Source organism: Phocoena phocoena, chromosome X (genome assembly GCF_963924675.1).
Source record: "Phocoena phocoena chromosome X, mPhoPho1.1, whole genome shotgun sequence".
Taxonomy (NCBI): Eukaryota; Metazoa; Chordata; class Mammalia; order Artiodactyla; family Phocoenidae; genus Phocoena; species Phocoena phocoena.
In genome coordinates this window covers 66394383-66406862 of record NC_089240.1, presented here as the reverse complement: position 1 = coordinate 66406862, position 12480 = coordinate 66394383, and the positions used below count along the sequence as shown (strand labels likewise).

Below are 12480 nucleotides of genomic sequence, written 5' to 3'. Positions count from 1 at the left end.
ATAATAACACAAATAGAGGTAATAATTTAAGCATATGTCGTGTATTCAGGACAAATTTTGCTCACCACTGATTATCTCCAGGGAAGTTGTTTCATCTGTCTGAGGTTCCCTTTATTCATTTGTATAACCTTCCACAACTTTATTAGAAGAGCTAGATAAGATGCTATATGTGGAAGTACCCAGGAAAGTGGTAACCCAGAATACAATAGACATCCAACATATTTTCAATGAATGAACAAATTCCCATGCCCTTTATTCAATAAGAGGTTTGTGTCCTAAAATTGATGCACATGTTGCTTCAACATTCACACCCCCTTGCCTGTGCATTTATACTTTAGAAAGACTGAAGATTTTTTTGCTCTCATTCACAAATAATGGTCTTCGTATGAAAGAGATTTGTTTTTACATTCTGGAAAAGATTCATGCATTTATTGTATCATTAACAACATCACATTTAATAAAGAAAGGTTTAAGATAAAATATCCAATTTCCATTTGTTTAAAACATCTGTAAAGCCTTGATCTAGATCTCTTAAGTAAGAAAGTGCCTTGAATTTCAAAGAGGAAACATACAACTCCCATCTTCCCTTCCTCTCCCTCATTTTTCACACTCTCCCTCCACCATCACAACCCTGTGAGCACAACTATTTCTGTTGTTCCCAAAGTTCAATTAACAAAATTGTCTGGCTGGTCATTTTCACCTTTGGAAAAAGCCAGGAAACGTAGTTAAACAAAGCCATAATCAAAGAGTTATTTTATTTTTAACCAATCATTGATGAACCACTCTCCCTGCTCATTAGGTGGGAACGAGTCACGGAGCTGCCATGGCGGGATAGTTGGTCACGAAACTCTGAAGCCATGAAGTAGTAGAGAATTGGATCCAAAAGGCAGCAGAGACTTGCAAGGCATAGACAAAAAGGGTGGAAATACAGTGAGCTTTGGACAATGGGACAACTGCTAATGATGGTTTCCTTTACCATGGTGTAAAAAATAAAGTTAATATGATAGGGAGTGAAACAGATGAAGAAGACTGCAGCACACATGTAAACCATCCGCAGTGCTTTCTGCCTCTCACTGATTCCCTGGAAAGCCACTGGTGGTTTTCGCAAGGATATAGTGGTTTTCCAGGTACACCATGCAATGATGACTACTGGGATCACAAATCCTGCCAGCTCAGCAGCTGTAATCATCCCAACCAAAGCCATTGCATTCATTTTCCTGTAACCAAGATCAGCAAAGCAGGACTCAGTGTTGTTGGCTAAGTCTGTGCTTCTTATGATGGGAAATGGCAAACAGGCAGTCCCCACGATGACCCAGACGGCAGCACTGATGCCCACATCATACCTACGCTTCCAGTCTCTGGCCCTGAAAGGCTTGAGGAGAAAGAAGCACCTCTGAAGGCTGATGCATGTCAGGAAACAAATGCTGGCATACATGTTGAGATACTTTAGGTAGAAGCACAGCAGGCAAAGGGCCCTCTGGAAAGGCCAGTGGTGGCTGATGTAATAGTAAATCCGGAGGGGTAAGGACAGCACATGAGCAAGGTCAGCCACAGAGAGGTTGATCATGAAAATGATGGCTTTATTTTTCTTGCTGATGAAGCGGCACAGAACCCACAAGGCTGCACTGTTGGCCAGTAGACCAGGGATGAATATGAGGATGTAGGTGGTGGCATAGAGGGAGTATTGAAATGTCAAATTAGTGACATTGCAGTGAGTCTCAGCATTGCTGGTACTGTTGCTGCCCATCTTGAATATTTCAGTATATTCATCAAGGTAAGCCGTGAAGTTATGATCCCTGCCCAAAAAAAAAAAAAAAAAAAAGAAAGAAAGAAAGAAAAAGGGTATAATGGTTAACCAGTACTTTAGCTGACACCCAGAATTTTTAAAATTGAAATATAGTTGATTTACAAAGTTTCAGGTGTACAGCAAAGTGATTAAGTTATACCAGATTCTTTTCCATTACAGGATATTACAAGATATTGAATATAGTTCCCTGTGCTACACAGTAGGTCCTTTTTTTAAATCTATTTTGTATACAGTAGTGTGTACCCCTTAATCTCAAATTCCTAATTTATCCCTCTCTCCCTTTCCCCTCTTTTAACTGTAAGTTTGTTTTCTATGTCTGTGAGTATATTTCTGTTTTGTAAATAAGTTCATTTGTACCATTGTTCTGGATTCTACATGGAAGTGATATCATATCATATTTGGTTTTCTCCGTCTGACTTACGTCACTCAGTATGATAATCTCTAGGTCCATGCATGTTGCTACAAATGGCATTATTTCATTCTTTTTATGGCTGAGTAAGATTTATATATATATATGTATATATATATATATATATATATATATATATATATATACACACACACACAAAACTATATATATATATATATACACACACAACCACATCTTCACCCATTCATCTGTAAATAGACACTTAGGTTGCTCCCATGTATTGGCTTTTGTAAATAGTGCTGCTATGAACATTGGGGTGTATGTACCTTTTTGAATTAGAGTTTTTGGTTTTTCTGGATATATGCTCAGAAGTGGGATTGCTGGATCATATGATAACCATTTTTGGTTTTCTTAAGGAACCTCCATACTGTTCTCCATAGTGGGTGTACCAATTTACATTCCCACCTACAGTGTAGGAGGGTTCCCTTTTCTCTATGCCCTCTCCAATATTTATTATTTGTAGACTTTTTGATGATAACCATTGTGACCAGTGTGAGGTGAGACCTCACAGAAACACAAACGACTCAGAATAGCCAAACAATCTTGAGAAAGAAATGTGCTGGAGGAGGAGCTTCAAGATGGTGGAAGAGTAAGATGCAGAGATCACCTTCCTCTCCACAAATACATCAGAAATACATCTACATGTAGAAGAGCTCCTACAGAACACCTACTGAAACTGACAGAAGACCTCAGACCTCCCAAAAGGCAAGAAACTCACCCACGTACCTGGGTAGCACAAAAGATAAAAACAAAGACAAAAGAATAGGGATGGGACCTGCATCAGTGGGAGGGAGCTGTGCAGGAGGAAAGGTTTCCACACACTAGGAGGCCCCTTCACAGGAGGAGACTGCGGGTAACGGTGGAGGGGGAGCTTTGGAGCCACGGAGGACACGCAGCAACAGGGGTCAGAAGGGCAAAGCAGACAGATTCCTGCACAGAGGATAGGTGCCGACCAGCACTCACCAGCCCGAGAGGCTTGTCTGCTCACCGCCGGGGCAGGCGAGGGCTGGTAGCTGAGGCTCGGGCTTCGGTCAGATCCCAGGAGAGGACTGGGGTTGGTGGCGTGAACACAGCCTGAAGGGGTTAGTGCACCACGACTAGCCGGGAGGGAGTCTGGGAAGAAGTCTGGACTGCCGAAGAGACAAGAGACTTTTTCTTGCCTATTTGTTTCCCAGTGCGCAAGGAGAGGGGATTAAGAACGCTGCTTAAAGGAGCTCCAGAGACAGGCACGAGTCGTGGTTATCAGCGCGGATCCCAGAGACGGGCATGGGATGCTAAGGCTGCTGCTGCAGCCACCAAGAAGACTGTGTGCGAACACAGGTCACTATCCACACCTCCCCTCATAGGAACCTGTGCAGCCCGCAACTGCCAGGGTCCTGTGATCCAGGGACAACTTCCCCAGGAGAACACACGATGTGCCTCAGGCTGGTGCAATGTCACACTGGCCTCTGCCACCGCAGGCCCTCCCTGCATCCGTACCGATATCTAGCCCCGGGCTGAGTGAGCCAGAGCCCCCGAATCAGCTGCTCCTTTAACCCTGTCCTGTCTCAGTGAAGAACAGACGCCCTCAGGCGACCTACACACAGAGGTGGGGCCAAATCCAAAGATGAACCCCGGGATCTATGCGAACAAAGAAGAGAAAGTTCCCCCAGCAGCCTCAGGAGCAGAGGATTAAATCTCCACAATAAACTTGATGTACCCTGCATCTGTGGAATACCTGAATGGACAACGAATGATCCCAAATTGAGGAAGTGGACATTGTGAGCAAAGAGATATATAATTTTTTTTCTTCTCTTTACGTGGGTGTGTATGTGTATGCTTCTGTGTGTGATTTTGTCTCTATAGATTTACTTTTACCATTTTTCCTAGGGTCCTGTCTGTTCATTATGGTTTTTTATTATTATTACTTAAAATTTTTTTTCTTAATTTTTTTTTATTTTAATAACTTTATTTTATTGTATTTTACATTATTTTATTGTATTTTATCTTGTTTCTGTCTTTCCCTCTAAATTTTATCCCTTTTATTCAAAGCCATGTGGATGAAAGGCTCTTGGTGTTCCAGACATGCATGAGGGCTGTGCCTCTGAGGAGGGAGAGACAAGTCAGGACACTGATCCACAAGGGACCTCCCAGCTCCATGTAATATTAAACAATAAAATCTCCAAGAGACTTTTATCTAAACACAAAGACCCAGCTTCACTCAACAACCAGAAAACTACAGTGCTGGACACCCTATACCAAACAACTAGGAAGACAAGAACACAACCACATCCATTAGCAGAGAGGCTGCGTAAAATCATAATAATGCCACAGACACCCCAAAACACACCACCAGACGTGGACCTGCTCACCAGAAAGACAAGATCCAGGCCCATCCACCAGAACACAGGCACAAGTCCCCTCCACCAGGAAGCCTAAACAACCCACTGAACAAACCTTAGCCACTGGGGACAGACACCATAAACAACGGGAACTACGAGCCTGCAGGCTGAGAAAAGGAGACCCCAAACACAGTAATTTAAGCAAAATGAGAAGACAGAAAAACACACAGCAAATGAAGGAGCAAGGTAAAAACCCACCAGATCTAAAAAATGAGGAGGAAATAGGCAGTCTACCTGAAAAAGCATTCAATATAATGTTAATAAAGATAATCCATAATCTTGAAAATAGAACAGAGAAAATACAAGAAACGTTTAACAAGGACCTAGAAGAAGTAAAGAGCAAAAAAACAGTGATGAATAACACAATAAATGAAATTAAAAATTCTCTAGAAGGGATCAATAGCAGAATAACTGAGGCAGAAGAACGGATAAGTGATCTGGAAGATAAAATAGTGGAAATAACTACTGAAGAGCAGAAAAAAGAAAAAATAATGAAAAGAATTGAGGACAGTCTCAGGGACCTCTGGGACAACATTAAAAGCACCAACATTAGAATAATAGGGCTTCCAGAAGAAGAAGAGAAAAAGAAAGGGACTGAGAAAATATTTGAAGAGATTACCATTGAAAATTTCTCTAATATGGGAAAGGAAATAGTAAATCAAGTCCAGGAAGCACAGAGAGTCCCAACCGGATAAATACAAGGGGAAACAGGCCAAGACATATATTAATCAAATCATCAAAAATTAAATACAAAGAAAATATATTAAAAGCAGTAAGGGAAAAACAGCAAATAACACACAAAGGGATCCCATAAGGTTAACAGCTGATCTTTCAGCAGGAACTCTGCAAGCCAGGATGGAGTGGCAGGACATATTTAAAGTGATGAAGGAGAAAAACCTACAACAAAGATTGTAGGATCCTACCCAGCAAAGATCTCATTCAGATTTGATGGAAAAATTAAAAACTTTACAGACAAGCAAAAAGGAAGAGAATTCAGCACCTCCAAACTAGCATTACAACAAATGCTAAAGGAACTTCTCTAGGCAGGAAACAGAAGAGGAGGAAAAGACCTAAAATAACAAACACAAAACATTAAGAAAATGGTAATAGGAACATACATATCGATAACTACCTTAAATGTAAATGGATTAAATGCTCCCACCAAAAGACACAGATTAGCTGAATGGATCCAAAAACAAGACCCATATATATGCTGTCTACAAGAGACCCACTTCACACCTAAGAAAACATACAGACTGAAATTGAGGGGATGGAAAATGTTATTCCATGCAAATGGAAATCAAAAGAAAGCTGGAGCAGCAGTTCTCATATCAGACAAAATAGACTTTAAAATAAAGACTATTACAACAGACAATGAAGCACACTACATAATGATCAAAGGATCGACCCAAGAAGAAGATATAGCAATTATAATATTTATGCACCCAACATAGGAGCACCTCAACACATAAGGCAAATACTAACAGCTATAAAAGGGGAAATCGACAGTAACACATTCATAGTAGGGGATTTCAACACCCCACTTTCACCAGTGGACAGATCATCCAAAATGAAAATAAATAAGGAAACACAAGGGTTAAATGACACATTAAACAAGATGGACTCGATTGATATTTATAAGACATTCCATCCAAACACAACAGAATACACATTCTTCTCAAGTGCTCATGGAACATTCTCCAGGATAGATCATATCTTGGGTCACAAACCAAGCCTTGGTAAATTTAAGAAATTGAAATCAAATCAAGTGTCTTTTCTGATCACAGTGCTATGAGACTAGATATAAATTACAGGAAAACATCTGTAAAAAATACAAACACATGGAGGCTAAACAATACACTACTTAATAACCAACAGATCATTAAAGAAATCAAACAGAAAATCAAAAAATGCCTAGAAACAAATTAGAATGAAAACACGAGGACCCAAAACCTTTGGGATGCTACAAAAGCAATTCTAAGAGGGAAGTTTATAGCAATACAATCCTACCTTAAGAAACAAGAAACATCTCAAATAAACAACCTAACCTTACACCGAAAGCAACTAGAGAAAAAAGAAAAAAAAGCCCCAATGTTAGCAGAAGGAAACAAATCCTAAAGATCAGATCAAAACTAAAAGAAAAAGAAATGAAGGAAATGATAGCAAAGATCAATAAAACTAAAAGCTGGTTCTCTGAGAAGATAAACAAAATTGATAAACCATTAGCCAGAATCATCAAGGAAAAAAGGGAGAAGAATCAAATCAATAGAATTAGAAATGAACAAGGAGAAGTGACAACTTACACTACAGAGGTACAAAGGATCATGAGAGATTACTACAAGCAACTCTATGCCAATAAAATGGACACTGTGGAAGAAATGGACAAATTCTTAGAAATGCCCAACTTACCGAGACTGAATCAAGAAGAGATAGAAAATATGAAGAGTTCAATCACAAACAGTGAAATTAAAACTGTGTTTAAAAATCTTCCAACAAACAGAAGCCCAGAACCAGATGGATTCACAGGCGAATTCTAACAAACATTTAGAGAAGAGCTAACACCTATCCTTCCCAAATGTTCCAAAACACAGCAGAGGGAGGAACACTCCCAAACTCATTCTAAGAGGCCACCATCACCCTGATACCAAAACAAAACAAAGAAGTCACAAAGAAAGAAAACTACAGGCCAATATCTCTGATGAACCTAGATGCAAAAATACTCCACAAAATGCTAGCAAACAGAATCCAACAGCACATTAAAAGGATCATACACCATGATTTAGTGGGGTTTATCACAGGAATGGAAGGATTCTTCAGTATACGCAAATCAATGAATGTGATACACCATATTAAAAAATTGAGGGAGAAAAACAATATGATCATATCAATAGATGCAGAAAAAGCTTTAGAAAAAATTCAACACCAATTTATGATAAATACCCGCCAGAAAGTAGGCATAGAGGGAACTTTCCTCAACATAATAAAGGCCATATATGACAAACCCACAGCTAACATTGTCCTCAATGGTGAAAAACTGAAAACTTTTCCACTAAGATCAGGAACAAGACAAGGTTGGCCACTCTCACCACTCTTATTCAACATAGTTTTGGAGGTTTTAGCCGGAGCAATCAGAGAAGAAAAAGAAATAAAAGGAATCCAAATCAGAAAAGAAGAGGTAAACTGGCAGTGTTTGCGAATGACATGATACTAAACATACAGATTCCAAAAGATGCTACCAGAAAACTGCTAGAGCTAATCAATGAATTTGGTAAAGTAGCAGGATACAATATTTATTCACAGATATCTCTTGCATTCCTATACACTAATGATGAAAAATCTGAAGATGAAGTTAAGGAAACACTCCCATTTACCACTGTAACAAAAAGAATAAAATATCCAGGCATACACCTACCTAAGGAGACAAAAGACCTGTATGCAGAAACTTATAAGACACTGATGAAAAAAATTAAAGATGATAAAAATAGATGGAGAGATATACCATGTTCTTGGATTGGAAGAATCAACATTGTGAAAATGACTCGAATACCCAAAGCAATATACAGATTCAATGCAATCCCTAACAAAATTCCACTGGCATTTTTCACAGAACTAGAACAAAAAATTTCACAATTTGTATGGAAACACAAAAAACCGCAAATAGCCAAAGCAATCTTGAGAAAGAAAAATGGAACTGGAGGAATCAGGCTCCCTGACTTCAGACTATACTACAAAGCTATAGTAATCAAGACAGTATGGTACTGGAACAAAAACAGAAACACAGATCAGTGGAACAGGATAGAAAGCTCAGAGATAAACCCATGCACATATGGTCATCTTATCTTTGATAAAGGAGGCAGGAATATACAGTGTAGAAAAGAGAGCCTCTTCAATAAGTGTTGCTGGGAAAACTGGACAGGTATATGTAAAAGTATGAAATTAGAACACTCTCTAACATCATACACAAAAATAAACTCAAAATGGATTAAAGACCCAAATGTAAGGCCAGACACTATCAAACTCTTAGAGGAAAACATAGGCAGAACACTCTATGAAATAAATCACAGCAAGATCCTTTTTGACCCACCTCCTAGAGAAATGGAAATAAAGACAAAAATAAACAAATGGGACCTAATGAAACTTCAAAGCTTTTGCACAGCAAAGGAAACCATAAACAAGACCAAAAGACAACCCTCAGAGTGGGAGAAAATATTTGCAAATGAAGCAACTGACAAAGGATTAATCTCCAAAATTTACAAGCAGCTCATGAAGCTCAATATCAAAAAAACAAACAACCCGATGCAAAAATGGGCAGAAGACCTAAATAGACATTTCTCCAAATAAGATATACAGATTGCCAGCAAACACATGAAAGAATGCTCAACAACATTAACCATTAGAGAAATGCAAATCAAAACTACAATGAGATATCATCTCACACCAGTCAGAATGGCCATCATCAAAAAATCTAGAAACAATAAATGCTGGAGAGGGTGTGGAGAAAAGGGAACCATCTTGCACTGTTGGTGGGAATGTAAATTGATACAGCCACTGTGGACAACAGCATGGAGGTTCCTTAAGAACTAACAATAGAACTACCATACAACCCAGCAATCCCACTACTGGGCGTGTACGCTGAGAAACCCATAATTCAAAAAGTGTCATGTACAGGGCTTCCCTGGTGGCTCAGTGGTTGGCAGTCTGTGTGCCAATGCACGTGACACTGGTTCATGCCCCAGTCCAGGAGGATCCCACATGCCACAGAGTGGCCGGTCCCGTGAGCCGTGCCTACTGCGCCTGTGTGTCCAGAGCCTATGCTCTGTAATGGGAGAGGCCACAGCAGTGAGAGGCCCACATACCACAAAAAAAAAAAAAAAAGAGTCATGTACCAAAATGTTCTTTGAAGCTCTATTTACAATAGCCAGGACATGGAAGCAACCTAAGTGTCCATCAACAGATGAATGGATAAAGAAGATGTGGCACATATATACGATGGAATATTACTCAGCCATGAAAAGAAACGAGGTTGAGTTATTTGTAGTGAGGTGGATGGACCTAGAGTCTGTCATACAGAGTGAAGTAAGTCCAAAAGAGAAAAACAAATACCATATGCTGACACTTATATATGGAATCTAAGAAAAAAAATTTCATGAAGAACCTGGGGGCAAGATGGGAATAAAGAGTGAGATTACTAGACAATGGACTTGAGGATATGGGATGGGGGAAGGGTAAGCTGTGACAAAGTGAGAGAGTGGCATGGACATATATATACTACCAAGCGTAAAATAGATAGCTAGTGGGAAGCAGCTGCATAGCACAGGGAGATCATCTCGGTGCTCTGTGACCACCTAGATGGGTGGGATAGGGAGGGTGGGAGGGAGGGAGATGCAAGAGGGAAGACTTATGGGAACATATGGATATGTATAACTGATTCACTTTGTTATAAAGCAGAAACTAACACACCATTGTAAAGCAATTATACGCCAATAAAGATGTAAAAAAATAGATAAATAAAAGAGGCAGTTTGGAGCAAGAGCCTTAAAGTCATACAGACCTGGTTTGCCATCCCGGTTCTCCCACTTTGATTCATTCGGAAAATATTACTTGAGTGTCTACTATGTACTAGTTATTGTACTGAAACAGAGCAACATGATTGCTTCCCTCATGGAACCTATATTTATTGGAGAGTGATGTAGACAGACACTGAACAAATCAATTAAAAAGAAAAAAATCAGAGAATTCTATGAAGAAAATTATAATATGATAAGTTGATAAGAGTAACTGCATATCTACTGTAGATTGTATGATCAGGGAAGGCTTTTCTGAGGAGGTGACATTTGAACCTGAATGATGAGAAGGAGCTAACCACGTGAAGACCTAGTGGAGAAGTATTCTAAGCAGAGAGAACAGCAAAGGCAAAGGCCCTAAGACAAGAATGAGCTTCACTTATTAAATAATGGAAAGAAGACCAATGTATCTGGAGTTCAGGTATGAAGGAGAGAGTAGTTAAGAGATGAGGTAGGGGAATAGATATGGGCTTGATCTTGGGGGCTCTACCATGGTTAGGTGCTGGATTTCATTAAGACCTACTCATTATCTATGAGACTCATTATCTATGAAACAGAAACACATATCAATGGAACAGGATAGAAAGCTCAGAGATAAACCCATGCACATATGGTCACCTTATCTTTGATAAAGGAGGCAAGAATATACAGTGTAGAAAAGACAGCCTCTTCAATAAGTGTTGCTGGGAAAACTGGACAGGTATATGTAAAAGTATGAAATTAGAACACTCTCTAACACCATACACAAAAGTAAACTCAAAATGGATTAAAGACCCAAATGTAAGGCCAGACACTATCAAACTCTTAGAGGAAAACATAGGCAGAATACTCTATGAGATAAATCACAGCAAGATCCTTTTTGACCCACCTCCTAGAGAAATGGAAATAAAGACAAAAATAAACAAATGGGACCTAATGAAACTTCAAAGCTTTTGCACAGCAAAGGAAACCATAAACAAGACCAAAAGACAACCCTCAGAGTGGGAGAAAATATTTGCAAATGTAGCAACTGACAAAGGATTAACCTCCAAAATTTACAAGCAGCTCATGAAGCTCAATATCAAAAAAACAAACAACCCGATGCAAAAATGGGCAGAAGACCTAAATAGACATTTCTCCAAATAAGATATACAGATTGCCAGCAAACACATGAAAGAATGCTCAACAACATTAATCATTAGAGAAATACAAATCAAAAGTACAATGAGATATCATCTCACACTGGTCAAAATGACCATCATCAAAAAATCTAGAAACAATAAATGCTGGAGAGGGTGTGGAGAAAAGGGAACCGTCTTGCACTGTTGGTGGGAATGTAAATTGATACAGCCACTATGGAGAACAGAATGGAAGCTCCTTAAAAGCTAACAATAGAACTACCATACAACCCAGCAATCCCACTACTGGGCATGTACACTAAGAAAACCATAATTGAAAAAGAGTCATATACTGTGCTTCCCTGGTGGCGCAGTGGTTGGCAGTCTGCGTGCCAATGCAGGTGACACTGGTTCGTGCCCTGGTCCAGGAGGATCCCACATGCCACAGAGTGGCCTGTCCCGTGAGCCGTGCCCGCTACACCTGCACATCCAGAGCCTGTGCTCCACAACGGGAGAGGCCACAGCAGTGAGAGGCCTGCGTACCGAAAAAAAAAAAAAAAGACTCATGTACCAGAATGTTCTTTGGAGCTCTATTTACAATAGCCAGGACATGGAAGCAACCTAAGTGTCCATCAACAGATGAATGGATAAAGAAGATGTGGCACATATATAGAATGAAATATTACTCAGCCATAAAAAGAAATGAGGTTGAGTTATTTGTAGTGAGGTGGATGGACCTAGAGTCTGTCATACAGAGTGAAGTAAGTCCGAAAGAGAAAAACAAATACCATATGCTGACACTTATATATGGAATCTAAGAAAAAAAATTTCATGAAGTACCTAGGGGCAAGATGGGAATAAAGAGTGAGACCTACTAGAGAATGGACTTGAGGATATGGGGAGGGGGAAGGGTAAGCTGTGACAAAGTGAGAGAATGGCATGGACATATATATACTACCAAGCGTAAAATAGATAGCTAGTGGGAAGCAGCTGCATAGCACAGGGAGATCATCTCGGTGCTCTGTGACCACCTAGATGGGTGGGATAGGGAGGGTGGGAGGGAGGGAGATGCAAGAGGGAAGAGATACGGGAACATATGGATGTGTATAACTGATTCACTGTTATAAAGCAGAAACTAACACACATTTGTAAAGCTATTATACGCCAATAAAGATGTTAAAAAAAACCGAAAACGTAAGGT

The 12480-nt window shown here is 39.7% G+C and overlaps 1 protein-coding gene across 1 annotated transcript in view; it reads right to left on the bottom strand.

Annotated features, from left to right (window-relative positions):
* Nucleotides 1-221: 221 nt before the first annotated feature.
* The window catches only part of LOC136142567 (putative P2Y purinoceptor 10), a 28010-nt gene continuing 15751 nt past the window's right edge, over nucleotides 222-12480 (bottom strand). Inside the window, exon 2 of the mRNA XM_065900814.1 lies at nucleotides 222-1796. Coding sequence (XP_065756886.1) covers nucleotides 761-1747 — 987 coding nt within the window. The 5' untranslated portion in view covers nucleotides 1748-1796 and the 3' untranslated portion in view covers nucleotides 222-760. The remainder of the gene's footprint in view (nucleotides 1797-12480) is intronic.